At 51.2% G+C, this 17146-nt stretch overlaps 1 protein-coding gene across 3 annotated transcripts in view; it reads right to left on the minus strand.

Moving 5' to 3' along the window:
- Positions 1-17146, minus strand: part of TSPAN11 (tetraspanin 11) — a 64695-nt gene that overhangs the window by 23098 nt on the left and 24451 nt on the right. For all 3 annotated transcript variants that reach the window (XR_003511021.1, XM_027541044.1, XM_027541043.1), the window contains one exon: positions 12074-12168. Coding sequence is in view for 2 of the 3 variants with exons in the window: in XM_027541044.1 (XP_027396845.1) it covers positions 12074-12157 (84 nt within the window). In the remaining variant the exon portion in view is untranslated. The remainder of the gene's footprint in view (positions 1-12073; positions 12169-17146) is intronic.

Below are 17146 nucleotides of genomic sequence, written 5' to 3' on the forward strand. Positions count from 1 at the left end.
CCCGAGGGAAGGGTCTGGCTGCCCATTTTGCAGATGGGGAAACAGAGGCTTGTCCATGGTCGAGGGGAGAAGCAGGGACAGGGCAAGAATCCAGGTCTGGCCTCCCAGTCCCGTTTCCCACCATGATGCCCGAGCATCTCTGTCACGAGTCAGGGACACTTCAGTCGTGGGGACCCCTCCTGCCATTCTGCCGCTCGTGTCCCCAGAGGGGCGCTTTCACAAGCCCCCTTCTCATCGCCCTGGGGGGCCACACGACTGGGCTTCTTCCCTGCGCTCTGCCAATGGAGGACAAGCCCCCAGAAGAAGGGGAGCTGCCTGAGGGCCACCTCTAATGGGAGACACGGGGCAGGGCTGGCTCCAGCTCTGGGCCCTGGCCTGTGGCTCAACCGTGCTGCCCCCTCGGCAGAAGGGACACATGCCCCACAGACTGGAGTCGCTCTGGGACAGCAGGACATTGAGCAGGAGGGGAGGAGTCCTGTTTGCTGACTGATCCTTTCTAGCCCTGATCCCAGGAAGGGGCCCTGGGAACACACCTGCCCTGTTCCTCCTACAGTGAGGCTCAGTGACCCTTCCTGTGATGCCGGGCAGAGTGTGTGTGCCTGTGTGTGTGTCCTCCAGGGGCCGGACGGGGACCTTTGCGGGCGAGTGGGGGCTCCTTAACCATGAGTCTGCCCCAGACACCTTTAGGACTCAACTTCCCATGTCCTCTCTTCCGAGCTTTACAAGAGTCCAGGAGGCTCAGGGCAGGTAGGTGGGAGCGCACATTTCCCCTCTTTTGCACATGAAGAAATGGAGGCTGGAGGGACTAGAATGTGCTCACGAGCACAGCCCTCAAGTTTCAAGACTGAGACGAAGATCCAGGTCTGCCGAGGGCCAATCCGAGTATGCCATCCTGGGACTGCGCACTCTGGGCTGGGAGGCTCTCGACTCACTCCTGCTTTTCAGATACACGTGTTTCCTTCTAAGGACCATTTCATCCCCCTTAGCACCTCCAGCAGGTTAAGAGAACCACCTCTGAGTGGAATCCACCTGCTCTGATTCCATGACACATTTTTTTCCTCACAGTGTAACATCTCTAAGATCAAGATTTTTTGCAGTCCGTTGGACTGCAAGGAGATAATGCTATTCAATCCTAAAGGAAATCGACCCTGAATATTCATTGGAATGACTGATGCTGAAGCTCCAGTACTTTGGCCACCTGATTCAAAGAGCCGACTCATTGGAAAAGACCCTGATGCTGGGAAAGACTGAAGGAGGAAGGAGAAGGGGACGACAGAGGAGGAGATGGTTAGGTGGCATCACGGACTCAGTGGACATGAATTTGAGCAAACTGCAGGAGATAGCAAAGGACAGGGAAGCCTGGTGTGCTGCAGTCCTTGGGCTCCCAAAGAGTCGGACACGACTGAGTGACTAAACACCAACAACAAAGATCAAGATACATCTTACGGTTGATGGCATCTGACAACCACACTTGGCAGCACTCCTGCCTTGTACTGAAAACAAGGGTGTATCTTCCAAGTGATGGTATCTTAGATTTGATGAAATCCTGGCCTATGACGGACTTTCCAGTCCTCTGAGGGCATGGGCTATCTCTGGCCATGCAATCTCCGTGACCAGTAAGGGATTTCCTACAACTGGGTCCGTGGGATTGTGTCAAGTGAGGGTTTCCAGCAAAATATTCAGCACATATTCTTTCTGCCCCTACAGTCCACCTGAGAAGGTTGGGGTTGAGGGCCTCAGCTGTGCATAACTAGCTGTGTGACCTAAAGATGGTCCCTGAACCTCTCTGGGCCTCATGTCTCCATCTCTCAAACAATGGAGGTGTATTAGGCCAGGGGTTCCCAACCTCTAATCACCAAGGGCCCCTTTAATGACTTTCTCCCAGGGGTCTTAGGTTTTGAAGGGCTTCTGTCTACCAAACGCAGTGTATTACATGATAATTCATTTCTCATTTCTTATTAATCAAAGGCACATGCTACTACCAAGAAGAGATTCTGAGCAGCACGAAACAGCCAACGTGACCACGCTGAGTGGCTCTAACTTTTAGCACGTGTAGGGTCTTTAGAGAAACCTGCACATCATCCACGAGGCTTGTCGACCCCACAGGCTTACACTGGATCTAGAACCACCCAAAGGGACGGGCATGGACTGCCCCGGGGACACCTAACCCACTGAGAATCTGGGAAACAGCTCTGCACACAGTGCCCAGAGAAGTGCCATCCACATGAACTAACGTGCCCTGCTTCAGGGGTCGTGGTCCCATCTTGCATAGACAACGACCCCAGCGTAGATGCCTCTGGGGGCCCCCGCCATCTCTCATCCCATAAGACAGCACTCCTCAGTCGGGCTGCGCTGCCTGGGGACCCCGGAGCATCACACAGGTGACTGGGGGTGGGACTGCCATGGTTCCTTTACCAAGTTCCAGTAGCTTCCAGTTGAGAACCATTACATAGTTTCCTAGTTAACAGGGGTCAGTGTTCTGTCCCCCTTCCCTGAGCAGGACCCCAAGAACACCTTCCCTTTGGGCCACCATCTGGAGGCGCCTGGCCGGGCTCTGGACTGCCCACCTCCTTCCCTGTCTGCGTCAGGGTGCTTGCAGTGATGGGAGCTTTGGGGTATAAGGTGGGGTAACGAGGAGCAGGATTTTCAGTCCAAAGGGATGAAAATCAGATTATGCAAGAAAGGAAAAGACTATGTGCTCCCAGGAGAGGAGCACACTGACCCCTAAAGGAAGAGCGCATCCTGCGGTCACAGATGGGCTGGGGTCTCACAAGGCAGGTGGGGCCGCAGCTTAGGCACGGTGGCAGCAGGCCCCTGCCCACACAGGAGGGTCTGGGTGGACACAGTGCCCTGATTTGGGTCTGGAAAGCAACAAACCCAGACTGGTTCTGACATCCAGAAATCAGGAGGCGAGTCCGAGTCAGTGGGGCCCCCAACCCTCCCCTGGGGTATCCCATGCGTCTTCTGGGGACACGGAGTGGGTTTCAAGTCCTCCAGGGGGATGTCCTCCTTGGGATCCAGTTGGCTCTTTAGAAAATCATCTTTAGGGACTTCCCTGGTTAGTCTAGTGGTTAAGACTTTGCCTTCTAATGCAGGGGGAGTGGGTTTGATCCCTGGTCGGGGAGGTAAAATCCCATATGCCTTGTGGCCCAAAGCCCAAAAGACACACAAAAAAACCCAGAGCACTCATAGCTTTCGCCAAGCAGTTCTGAGATGTCAGGTCAGCAGAAAGAGCAGTGGAAGAGGCCCCGGGGGAGGATGATTCGGGCTGGAGCCAAATGACCCCGCTGAGCTGGGCAGACGGCTATTTGCATAGAGTTGATCCAACAGCATTTGGCTCTTTGCAGAAACTGGGTTGGTTTCCTGTGGAATATTAGGTACATCTTTCAAAACCAGAGCCTGCAGCCAATCAGCCAGAAAAACCCTGCAGAGGGTGAAGCTGGCCTTCTTACCCACGAGGACACACACAGGCCGGGAGGGGCGGCAGGGCACCCAGGCCGTGTAATTTTAGGAACGGCCCATTTATAGAAGAGAAACATGGCCAAAAAGTCGCTTGTCATCACGGGGAGGATTAGCCTGAGTGGCCTGCACACGCTGGTTCGGAGAGACCTCAGGCTGCAGGCAGAAAAGGAAAGCAGGCAGAATGGAAAAGTTACTGCATGTTTTCCTTGTCTTGTGTGGCCGCTGAAAGGCTTTCTGTGCTGGGGTTGGTGGAGGACCGGCCGGTGGAGCAGGCCCAGGATGGTGGGGGTCCCAGTGGAGGGACCCTGGACAGGAGTGGGATCGCCCAGGTGACAGTGTTGTCCTCTCCCTTAAGTGTTTGCTGCAGGCCTCCAGGGGCCAAGCACCACCTGGACTGGAAGGACTGGGAGCTGGATGTGAGTTCACCCAGTCAGAACCACTTCTGTCCTCCAGCTCCCCACCCCTGGCAGCCTCATCAACGGGACCGCCACTGCCCAAAGCAACCAGCCCCCCAGGGTCACTCTGGACTCTTCACTCTCCTGCAGGGACAGCAGGGGCCTGTCCCCCTCTGACCTCATAGCTCGCCATCTGCCACCCCAAGTGCTGCCACAGCTTTTCGTCCCCCCACCCCACCCTGGAGAAGGCTCTTGAGAGTCCCTTGGACAGCATGGAGATCAAGGACATCAAACCAGTCCATCCTTAAGGAAATCAACCCTGAATACTCATTGGAAGGACTGATGCTGAAGCTCCAATACTTTGGCCACCTGATGCGAAGAGGGGACTCATTGGAAAAGACCCTGATGCTGGAAAAGCTTGAGGGTGAGAGGAGAAGGGGATGACAGAGGATGAGATGGTTGGATGGCATCACTGACTCAATGGACATGAATTTGATCAAGCTCCAGGAGATAGTGCAGACCAGAGGAACCTGGCATGCTGCAGTCCATGGGGTCGCAAACAGTAGGACATGACTTAGCACCTGAACAACAACAGCCCACCCTGTATGGCCTCCTGGTCCCTGCTCACTCCAGAGGCAGTGTGTGTGCTTCCAGGGCTGACCAGCTGGGATCCCCACCGAAAAATCGCCCCCAGCACCCAGCACCCAAGGCCCCCAGCCCAGACTCAGGCGTGGATTCCTCCAAGCAAACTGTCTGGTTTCTGGGATGCATCAGGGACAGCTCAGAGCAGCCACCCCAGGATTCCTCCTGGACCAGCCTCCCCACCATGGCCCTGGGCAGACCAGATGAGCAACCCCGCCCCAAGCAGGGCCTGTCCCCCAGCAGATGCTGCAGCTCAGAGAGGAAGATGCCCAGGCACCATGGGGTCCTGTGACTTCGGCATCTTAAGATGGGACATGGCAGAAACACCAGCCATGGGGCCCCTCATGTTCTTCCTCAGATGGCCTGCTTCAGGAGGTGGGCACAGGCCTCATTCTGTGGGGGTGATGGTGAGCAGTGAAGGCTTCTCCTCTCAGCGGGGAGGTGAGCAGAGTCTCTTCCTTCCCTGAGGACCCTGGAGGGGTGCTCTCAAGACGCCTCTCTCCCCCTGGCTCGGCAAGTCCTCCATCACAGCTGCCTCCCGCCTTGGCCCGTGTCCTCCCACGGGATCCAAGGAATCTCCCAGAGGCCGAGCCCCACGGGCCCCTAAGGGAGATGCCCACCTGGCAGCCAGCACCCCAGACAGCACAGAGCTTCCGGAGCAGAGACGCCTCTCCAGGGAAGGGAGCCGCTGCTCCCCGGTTCTCCCAGCCAGCGCAGCTCCTGAGAGGCTGGGAAAGCCTTGATTATTAACACAGCCAAGCAGCTAATTAAAACAATAAGTTAGAGAGCAACACTGCAAGAGGGATGGGAACTGTAGGGACCCATGTAGGACACAGGAGGGCGAGTAAAACATTTCCTAGCAAGCCTGAGTCACGCTCATTTTAGAATCATAAAAGCATTGGCATTTTGGTTCCTGACCCAGAGCTGTATCCTGCTGGTGAGATGGGCACGATCAACTCTGCGTTAATGGAACTGCATGGTGGGGTGGGGGAGTCAGGGGCAGGTGATGGTGAAGGATGGGGCGCAGGCGTGGGATGAGGCGGGGGTAGGGGTCTGGAGGTGGGGCGGAGCTTAGATGTAGAATGTGAGTGTGTACTGCCATGCTACTTCAGTTTTGCTTATATTCTTCGCACTCTGTGTGTCTAAACTGCCCATGCCATCAAAACACATCTTAATCCGGGTTCAACCCTGACCCCTGGGGACATTTGGGAGTTCACAAGGGCATCAGCGAGGTGGGTCTAAGGCTGTGGTTACATGTCCGTGGTCTATGGAGATGGAAGAGCAGCGGACTCAGAGTCAGAAAGCCCAGAACTGACCTCTGGGAATCATCTCAGCTGACATTTCATCATCTACAGAACGGGAGTGAGGATAATTACAGAGTGCTTGTAGGATCTTTTGGAGAGTGAGATGATTTATAACCCTCAAACTGTGCTGCACTGGCAGCTGGTGGAGGCTTGGTTTAAAATCTCATCAAGACCTTGCACTGCATAACTGGCACCTGAATCTCCCCCCCCACCAACCCCCATCCCATTGCTCTGGGTGTTTCAAACTTTGGGATGTAACCATTCAGGGCTGTGAGATAAACTTGGTAGGATGGATGTAACCTGCACTAAAGGGCTTCCCAGGTGGCTCAGTGGTAAAGAATTCACCTGCTAATGCAGGAAGCATGGGAGACATGGGTTCGATCCCTGGGTCAGGAAGATCCCCTGGAGGAGGAAATGGCAACCCACTCCAGTATTCTTGCCCAGAGAATCCCATGGACAGAGGAGCCTGGTGGGTTGAGGTCCACGGGGTCACACAAAGCTGGACAGGACTTAGCGACTAACAGCAAGAGCAACAGCACCCTGCACTAAAACGCAGAACAGAACACCCACCATGAGACGGAGGAGAAAATACGAGTGCACAGCACACTGAAAGGTAAGTTTAGCTTCATGGAGGCGTTTCTTGTGCGTTCATGAACTGCTTACATGGGTCGTGATCCCCAAAGCCATCAAGTCAGAGATATGGACACAGAAAGCTTTTGGAGGTTAGGCAGACCCCTTAGTCTAATCCCTGTAGCAACGCAGAGCAGCTAAGCATGCAGTAAGTGCCAGAAATAAGAGGGAAATGTTTTCCTCGATACTAATCTTTAATTCTTACAGGTACTGGTAGTCCCACACGACGTATGAAAACAGCGAGGCTCGGTGGGATGAAGTGATTTGCCTAATGTCTTAGTCTGCTCAAGGTTGCCATGATAAAACACCATAGCTGGGCAACTTAAACAGAAATTTATTTCCATTTCTCACAGTTTTGGAGGTGGGAAGTCCTGAAAATAAGGTGCCGGCTGATTCAGTTTTGGTAAGGATCTTCTTTGCCTACGGACAGCTGTCTTCCCACTGTGTCCTCACGTGTCCTCTGGAGAGTGCTCTCGTCCTCCACTTAAGGCCACCAACCCTATGAATTAGGACCCCACCTTTATGATCTCCTGTGAGTGCATGCATGCTAAGTCGCTTCAGTCGTGTCTGACTCCTTGTGACTCTGTGGACTGTAGCCCGGCAGGCTCCACTGTCCGTGGGATTCTCCAGGCAAGAATACTCCTTCTCCAGGGGATCTTCCCGACCCAGGGATTGAACTCAAGTCTCCTGCATTGGCAGGTGGATTCTTCACCACTAGCGCCACCTGGGAAGCCTCTTATGACCTTCAGTTCAGTTCAGTGCAGTCGCTCAGTCGTGTCTGACTTTTTGCAACCCCATGGACTGCAACACGCCAGGCCTCCCTGTCCATCACCAACTCCCAAAGCTTACTCACATTTATGTCCATTGAGTTGGTGATGCCATCCAACCATCTCTTCCTCAATCGTCCCCTTCTCCTCCTGCCTTCAATCTTTCCCAGCATCAGGGTCTTTTCCATTGAGTCAGTTCTTCACATCAGGAGGCCAAAGGATTGGAGTTTCAGTTCAACATCAGTCCTTCCAATGAATATTCAGGACTGATTTCCTTTAGGATGGACTGGTTGGCTCTCTTTGCAGTCCAATGGACTCTCAAGAATCTTCTCCAACACCACAGTTCAAAAGCATCAATTCTTCGGCGCTCAGCTTTCTTTATAGTCCAACTCTCACATCCATACATGACTACTGGAAAAACCATAGCCTTGACTAGACAGACCTTTGTTGGCAAAGTAATGTCTCTGCTTTTTAATATGCTGTCTAGATTGGTCATAACTTTTCTTCCAAGGAGTAAATGTTTTTTAATTTCATGGCTGCAATCACCATCTGCAGTGATTTTGGAGCCCCCCAAAATAAAGTCTGTCACTGTTTCCCCATCTATTTGCCATGAAGTGATGGGACCAGATGCCATGATCTTAGTTTTCTGAATGTTGAGCTTTAAGCCAACTTTTTCACTCTCCTCTTTCACTTTCATCAAGAGGCTCTTTAGTTCTTCTTCACTGTCTGCCCTAAGGGTGGTGTCATCTGCATATCTGAGATTACTAATATTTCTCCTGGCAATCTTGATTCCAGCTTGTGCTTCATCCAGCCCAGTGTTTCTTATGATGTACTCTGCATATAAGTTAAATAAGCTGGGTGACAATATACAGTCTTGACGTACTCCTTTCCCAATTTGGAACCAATCTGTTGTTCCATGTCCAGTTCTAACTGTTGCTTCCTGACCTGTATACAGATTTCTCAAGAGGCAGGTCTTATGACCTTACTTAACCTTCAGATCAGATCAGATCAGTCGCTAAGTTGTATCCGACTCTTTGAGACCCCGTGAATCGCAGCACGCCAGGCCTCCTAAACGTCCTGTCTTCAAATAGAGCCTCACTGACGATTCAGGCTTCAACACATGAATCCCAATGGGTCACAATTCAGTCCACAGCACCATGACAGTAAACAATAGGCTCTGAATTTGAGCTGGAACTTGAGCCTGAGTCTTCCTGGCATGCTCTACTGTGTCACTAATTCATGGGCTTCCCAGATGGCACTAGTGGTAAAGAACCTGCTTGCTGATGCAGGAGACATAAGAGCTGTAGGTTGGATCCCTGTGTCGGGAAGATCCCCTGGAAGAGGGCACAGCAACCCACTCCAATATTCTTGTCTGGAGAATCCCATGGACAGAGGAGCCTGCTACAGTTCATAGGATTGCAAAGAGTTGGACACAACTGAAGCGACTTAGCACATACCCCCAGGACACTGGGAACACGCAGGACTCGGAGCTGGAGGCAATGGATGACATCAGAGCCGATGGTCAAGCACACAACTCAGGGATCAGAGAGAGGTGCCTCCAGCTCTGGGGCTTTGGGCAGATGGCTTCCCCCTTGGTAACCCGGGGCTCTCACAGAGCTGTTCACAGCCCCGGGGCACTGGGAGGTTATCTAGGATGATGCAGGTGGAAGCACAGCCCAGGGAGCCCTCAGCTGTGAGCTCCACGGACGCAGGCAGCTTTATCCACAGACATACTCCAAGGGCCCACAGCAGGGCTTGGCACTTAGCATCTGCTTAATAAATGCCATGGACTGGATTTTCAATTATCGTTGACCAGAATACCTGGATGTCAGCTCCAGCTTGCTTATCACAACAATACAGTAAGGAGGAATCTGAACTGACTGAGCCTGCTCCCTGTTGGTGACGAGGATAACGGAGGTACGGCCACCAGGGCTGATCCGAGCATGGCAAGGGATGATCCACGGAAGGTCTTTATCCAGGGGAGTCCCCACAAATCTTCCCACTAGGAGAACCTGGGCTTTCTTACTCTCTCCCAGCCGGATCTGGACGGTGTACCAAGGAGATGCACGGGGCAGGATCACTGTTCTGACAAGGAAGTGTTTGGAGTGTTCACCCCAATCAATCTGCCTCTGCCGTCTAGGGCACCTTCCGCGGCTGTGCTTGGGGTGGGGGGAGGGGCTGCTGCTGCTGCCGCTGCTAAGTTGCTTCAGTCATGTCCGACTCTGTGCGACCCCATGGACTGCAGCCCACCAGGCTCCTCCATCCATGGGATTTTCCAGGCAAGAGTACTGGAGTGGGGTGTCTTGCCTTCTCTGGCGGGGAGGGGCGGTGGACGGCAAATGGGGGGTATCTGGGGACCCTCCCTGGTGCTCTACACAGATTCCATGGGGAAGGGGGAAGAGGTGGGGATCTCTGGGGGGTGGAGAGCACCCACAGTGCAGACACTGGCTCTGATATGCGTCTTATAAGAGGGGCTGCTCCGAGGGGAGGACCAGCCACTGGACTCTGGGGTGTGTGGAAGGGGTCCTCGAGGACAAGATCTCTCCCTGGAGAATTCTTGAAAATTCCCAGGGACTCTGTGTGCCGCCGAATGCATGGGGCTGGGCTCTGCCGTGGGAGAAGGAAGACCAGGGGTCTGTCCCATGTCTATTGAGATAGTAGGGAGTCCGGGGGACAGATGCCAGAACCTCAAAGCTTGAACCTTTGAAACTGACCATCCCCTGCATGGGGAGGAGACTTGGCTGACTGAGTCCCTGGAGGCTGGGCCGTATTCAGCCAGACCCCCCGGGCAGGGGTATTTTTAACTCAGAGCAGGAGGTCTGTGTGGGGAGCTGACTTTGGACTTTTGGCCTCCAGAGCTATGAGACAACAAATTTCTGTTGTCTGAAGCCACCCAATTTATGCTCCTTTGTCAAGGCTCCTCAGCAGCCCAAGACAGTAAGATACTGGGACAATTTTTCCTTATTTATATTTTTCAGTATTTTAAGATTATTAAAGTAGACACATCAGACTTTCATGATCAGGAAAAGCATACTTCTTCTTTAAAAAAAAAACCCTCACTCAGCGAGTATCCTAAACACCCCAATGGATTTATCTCTGGGAATCGGAAGTGTCTACACCCACAGAGCATACTGATCACATCCACGTGACTTTATTGTTCTACTGTCTTCCTCTATACAACTTCACTATTCCAGGAAACACTTGCCCAGGAAGATAAAAGGTGCAAATAAAATGAGTTTATGGTTTGTTTCAGGAACTTTGCGTTTAAACATGTATCAGATTGTTCAACTTCTGAATAGATAGCATCACATGTCTCCCCTCCAAGACTCTTTGAAACCTTGCCTCAGTGTGTGCATCAAATCTTAACTGCTGCACCAGGACCCTTCCCCATATTAAGCAATTTCATTTATCTTAGTGAAAGACCGAAAAGGCAGACACAGCCTATCTCTGCCTCTGCCTTTCCGAGATGCTTCCAAGACTGTATCTTTTGCCATGGTAACAAGGAAATCTAGCCCAGCCTCATCAGCAGGTTGATCTGGTGGCATTTGGGGCCTTCTACATCTCATGTATCCAAAATACTGCATTTATTGAGTGCCTTCTGTGTGCAGAGACGGAATCAAGCACTTTACATACAGACACCGTTTCAGGGCATCTGTGAAACACACCAATAAAAGATAAACTGAGGCACATTCAAAATCTGAGGTTGATTTGAACAAAATCTGAGGTTGATTTGAATCTAGGCGGCGTCCCATCGAGCAGTTGAAAAGGAGCTCTTAGAGACGTATAACATGAAAGATTTTTCCAGGCAGGAGGGACAGGGAACAAGCACATTATTCAGGCAAAAATGCAGGTTTGTCACTGCAGAGCTAACTTTTGTTTAGCTGGGGATTCACTGGAAGGACTGATGCTGAAGCTGAAGCTTCAATACTTTGCCCACCTGATGCAAACAGCAGACTCATTGAAAAGACCCTGATGCTGGGAAAGACTGAAGGCGGGAGGAGAAGGGGGCGACAGAGGATGAGATGGCTGGCCGGTATCACCGACTCAATGGACAAGAGTTTGAGCAAATTTCGGGAGACGATAAAGGACAGGGAAGCCTGGCATGCTGCAGTCCATGGGGTCGCAGAAAGAGTTGAACACGACTTACTGATGAACAACAACAGCCTCAGACAGCACAGATGAGCTGCTCACAGCAGAGCTGCCCACGCTGCCCACACCCTAGCCCTCCAGGCCCAGTGAGACCATCTCACAAAGTGATATACACACTCCAGTATCTGGCTACTTTGGGCACCTGATGGTATTCTGCTCCCGGTTACCCGGAGAGTTGTCTCAAGTGGACAGACTCCTCTGCTCCTAGAGGACCTAGTCTGGGCAGTTTCCTGGGGTGGGGTCACTATGGAGACCATTCCCCAAGCACAGAGGCATCCTGCCCCCCGCCCTGCTGTTCCCCACCCCACCCCAGGACTTGCGTCTCTCTGCCTCAGGCCTGGAGAATGTGAGTCATAAGAGGCAAATGGGCTTCAAACACAAAGAAGCAGTTATTAGAAGCCGTCACACTTCCCGCCAGGCCCCAGGGCCTCGAGCTATGGCTGGGAAGGCAGAGTGGACCCCGTGGGCTGAGGAGGCTGGGATACAAGCGAGGCCGAGCATCCTTCTCTCAGAGGCCGTGACGCTGCCCATGCCAACCTGTGGACTGAGACTTTCATTCCCTCTCAGTAATAAATGCACACATTTGCTCTCAAGCAGGCAGAGTTTGCCCCTGAGTGGTCTTTGGAAAAGAAAAAAATCCACGCCAGAGTGATAACACAAAACAGCAAAGATGACTTGACTCACTCAGTGCTGGGGTAGCAGGGAGCATGCTGGGGGCACTTACCCAGAAGAAGAAGTTAAAGACGAAGAGCAAATACTTCAGGTAGACGGTCAGCCAGTCATCCTGCTCCACTTTGTAGTGGGCCATGGCTGCTGGGCCTGCAAAGAAGACACATGCGTGGCCAGGGCGTCCAGAGAGTCAGCCTCACCAGCCCAGAGCCAGGCTGCCCAGTGAGGCTCCTTTCAAGGGGCTCCCAAGCCTGTCTGACCGGGGGCTCTGAGGTTGCAGGTATGCAACCCTGAGCAAAGAACAGAAAAACCCAGAGGCCACTGGACATACAATGGAGGTGACCCAGACAGAATTTTCTAGGCCTGTGGATCTTGGTTTGCCCCCTCTGACGTAGGTCTAACCTGCAAGTCTTCCCACCAACTTTGCACCTTCCTGCTGTATTCTTTTTAAATAGGCTTTTCTGGTGGCTCAGATGGTAAAGAATCCGCCTGCAGTGCAGACCTGGGTTTGATCCCTGAGTCGGAAAGATCTCCCGGAGAAGGGAACAGCTACCCACTCGAGTATTCTAGCCTGGAGAATTCCATGGCTGTGCTGGGTCTTAGTGGTGATGTGTGGGATCTTTAGTTGTGACACGTGGGATCTTTAGCTGTGGCATGTGAGCTCTTGGTTGCGGTATGTAGGATCTAGTTCCCTGCCCAGGGATCGAACCTGGGCCCCTCACAATGGGAGTGCAGAGTCTAAGCCACTGGACCACCAGGGAAGTCTCCAGTCCTGTTGTGCTCTTACTCTCTGCCCTGTCTCAGCAGGGTTGCCAGACACAAGTGCGTGAATGCACACAACACACACACACACACACTCAGTGCACCTGCTTTGCAGTGGAATCCTGCATCGTTTGAATAGGACTTTTGCACATGTAGGTGAGGCGTGAACCTCAAACCAGAGCACCGTGCTCGGAAAGGGCCTCAATGATCCCCAGCCCACCTTGCCTGCCCCCAGCACATCGACTTTCCAAAGAAGGAAATGGGTCAGCGGGCTGAGTGGCTTGGCAGGAGGAAGACAAGAGCTCTGGAGCCCAGCTCCTGGGTTCCAACCCTGATCTGTCACAGCCACGTGAGAATCTGGGTAGTTAGGGAACCTCTTGTCCTCCACGTCCTCATCTGGACAGGAGGAAATGATGACGATGCCTGCATAGCGGGATGTCTTGCAGACTCGACGGGATGGTCTCTGTGAGGGGCTGACCATAGTCCCCAGCATGGGGTAAATCTCGGTTGGCTATTTTGATTACCTGGGGCAGGGATTAAAATCAGGATGTCAGCCGTAGAACTCCTAGTCTTTGCCCCAGAGCCATGGTCCCTCCCCTAGCCCTGGTGGATGCCCACTGGTGGGCTCCTTGGGCACTGGCGTCAGTGAGATGAGAAAGTGAAGGGTCACTGTGCCCGGGGGTCTCATTTGCATCTAAGATCCAATAGCAGCCTCTGTGGTCTCTACTCGGGCTCCTCGTCTCCTGGGAACCCGTACACACACACGCTAACACTCAACATAGCTGCTCATGAAGGAACTGCCCCTTTAGGGGGACCTCTTTTATTCCAGACCCAGAGCAGCAAGGCCATCATTCTGCCCACCCCTGTGTCCTTCTCCACAGTTCCCACCACTGTCCAATCGGGCTCTTCCCCCACCGCCTTGCCCACTCTCGGTGACTGGTACTGGTCCGACCCAGATTATTTCCTCCAGAGCCACTGCTCTGTGATTTATTTTGAGCTCAGGGGCTCCTGAGACAAGGCAAGAGGAAGAGAGAAAAGAAGAGGTGGATGTCTTATTTGGGATTTCTATTTGCAGACCTCAAATAAGGTAATTTAAGACTTTGTCTTCTCATTAAAAAAAGACAAAACCCATTTTCTTCCAATTTAGTCTGAGAGGTAGGGTGGCAGAAAAAATACAGAAGGAGAAAAAAGGAAGCGCTATAAAAAAGTGGCTGGAGTTGGCTAGGCGACTGACCCAGGAGCTATTACACAGTCATCATGCAGGTCACCAGGCGGGTCCCTAAAAAGGGACCCTCTGGGCCAGTGGGCTCGGCCTCTCCTGTCTGTATTCTCCTCTCCCTGTGTCTGGTCCTCCCCTCCCAGCCAGGGCCCACTGGATCCATGCACCAGAGCCTTCTCTTGACCCACAAACCGAGGTATCAGGATACTCCGAAGGAAACTGTATTTAAGAGTTCAGGCAGGTGACAGGATTTAACTAAAATCACACATTGCTAATGGCAAAGTTTCAGCCACTAGGGGTAGAGAAGACAGAACCGCAAGGGTCTGTGGAATGTCAGGGTCAGTACAAACCTCTGGGCTCACTTAATCCAAACTTCTGCAGAAGAAATGAGGAAATTAACACACATCTGAGTTAAGTCACACATTTTAACATAACCTCTCTCAAGTCACATGGCTAATGGTTTCCTATCCTCCCTGTTGTGTGCTTCTTCCATGGGGCCCTACCATCTATGGGGCCCTCTGCTGGGGGTGGCAGAGGTCCCCAGAGAAGTATCAGAACCAGCTTGGAGCCAGATGCCTGGATGCGAAATCTAGCCTTGTCATTTCCTGGCTGTGTGACATGGGGCAAGTTACTTAACCTCTCTGTGCAGCTGACACTGAGCATTTATCACGTGCCAAGCCCAGGACTAAGTGCTTTACACACATGATCTCGTTCCAGCTACCCAACAGCCCTAAGAAGTAGTAGTTGTTGTTGTTCAGTCACTCAGTCGTGCCTGACTCTTTGCAACTCCATGGACTGCAGCACACCAGGCTTCCCTGTCCGGAACACCTCCTGGAATTTGCTTAAATTCATGTCTATTGAGTCGAAGATGCCAGATGGATGAGATGCTATGAAATAGAGTTACTCTCATTTTGCTAGATAAACAAACTGAGACTCCAACAGGTTAAATAACTCGTCCGAGTTACAGAGCAATTAAGTGGTAAAACCGGAACAGAACGAGGAGCTTCTGACTCAGCCCAAGCCCTTATCCACCATGCACTGCTGTTGGGACCAGAGCTGCCAGGGGAAGGCAGCTAGAAGGACCGAGGCTGCTGGCTTTCCTAACACTTCCCCCTCAGCCTTAGGACCAGAAGCCCCCATTTCAGTTGGGTACCTGGCCACCTGGAGTGGATGACACTTTCCAGCCCCCTGCCCTGCTGGGTACTGCCAGGATTAACTGATGGCAGAGGGCACGGAAGCATAAGCAGTATATGCACCTTCTTAAAGTAACATTTTTGGGTGAACGTTTCCCGTGTGTTTGAGAAGGTAAACCCTGTCACCATGAGCTGCCATTGTTCTATAGCCATCAATTAGGTCAAACTTTCTAGTTCTGCTTTTTACAGCTTCAGTCTTACTGATTTTATGTCTGCTCGCTCTGCCGCTACTGCTGCTGCTAAGTCGCTTCAGTCGTGTCTGACTCTGCGCGACCCCATGGACTGCGGCCTACCAGGCTCCTCCGTCCATGGGATTTTCCAGGCAAGAGTACTGGAGTGGGGTGCCATTGCCTTCTCCGCTGCTTGCTCTGCTGCTGCTGCTAAGTCGCTTCAGTCGTGTCCGACTCTGTGCGACCCCATAGACGGCAGCCCACCAAGCTTCCCCGTCCCTGGGATTCTCTAGGCAAGAACACTGGAGTGGGTTGCCATTTCCTTCTCCAATGCATGAAAGTGAAAAGTGAAAGTGAAGTCGCTCAGTTGTGTCTGACTGTGCGACCCCATGGATTGCAGCCTACTAGGCTCCTCCGTCCATGGGATTTTCCAGGCAAGAGTACTGGAGTGGGCTGCCATTGCCTTCTCTGTTGCTTGCTCTACTGACTCTTAAAAAAGGTATATCAGACTCTCACTAGGACCATGAACTTATATATCTGTCTTCAACTCTGTTTATTGTTTTCTTTGAAACATTTTTTATTAAAATATAATTGATTTACAATATTGTGTTAGTTTCAGGTGTATAGCCAAGTGATTCAACTATATATATATAACAATACATAATATTTAATGATATTATATAATAATATATATATAATCTGAAAAAGAATATATATACATATACATGTATCAGTTCAGTTCAGTTGCTCAGTTGTGTCTGACTCTTTGTGACCCCATGAACTGCAGCATGCCAGGCCTCCCTGTCCATCACCAACTCCCAGAGTTTGCTCAAACTCATGTCCATTGAGTCGGTGATGCCATCCAACCATCTCATCCTCTGTCGTCCCCTTCTCCTCCTGCTCTCAATCTTTCCCAGCATCAGGATCTTTTCAAATGAGTCAGCTCTTCGCATCAGGTGTTCAGCTTCAGCATCAGTCCTTCCAATGAACACCCAGGGCTGATCTCCTTTAGGATGGACTGGTTGGATCTCCTTGCAGTCCAAGGGACTCTCAAGAGTCTTCTCCAACACCATAGTTCAAAAGCATCAATTCTTTGGTGCTCAGCTTTCTTTATAGTCCAACTCTCACATCCATACATGACCACTGGAAAAACCATAGCCTTGACTAGATGGAACTTTGTTGGCAAAATAATGTCTCTGTTTTTTAATATGCTGTCTAGGTTATATATACATATATATTCTTTTTCTATACATATATATTCTTTTCCTATACATATATATTCTTTTTCAGATTATTTTCCATTATAGGTTATTGCAAGATATTGAGATAGTATATATATATATATTTTTTTTTTCTTTTTCAGGTTATTTTCCATTAGAGTTTATTATAAGATATTGAGCATAGTTCTCTTGTATACAATATGTCCTTGTTGGTTAGCTCTGTTCATTTTTGCTTCATATATCTTGGCGTGTATATAGATTTGGTGTTGTGATATCATCCTGATGGGTCAACCCCTTTATCATTAATAAATGCCACTCTTTATCTCTAGTAATCAGAAATATCCTAAAAGTAAGGCAAGGCATGTCTCTTTTCCCCTCTTCCTTCTTCTAGTAAGTTGGAATGCTGATGGAATGGCTGGAGCTCAAGCAGCCATTTTGAGCCATGAGCTGGAAACCATGAGTTGAAAAGAGTAGAGCAATCAGTTCAAAGAGCCCGGATCTCAGATGATTTTGGAGCTGCTACACCATCTGTGGGCTGTTCACCTCCAGACTTAGTTTATATGA

This window comes from Bos indicus x Bos taurus, chromosome 5 (genome assembly GCF_003369695.1).
Source record: "Bos indicus x Bos taurus breed Angus x Brahman F1 hybrid chromosome 5, Bos_hybrid_MaternalHap_v2.0, whole genome shotgun sequence".
NCBI classification, from domain to species: Eukaryota; Metazoa; Chordata; class Mammalia; order Artiodactyla; family Bovidae; genus Bos; species Bos indicus x Bos taurus.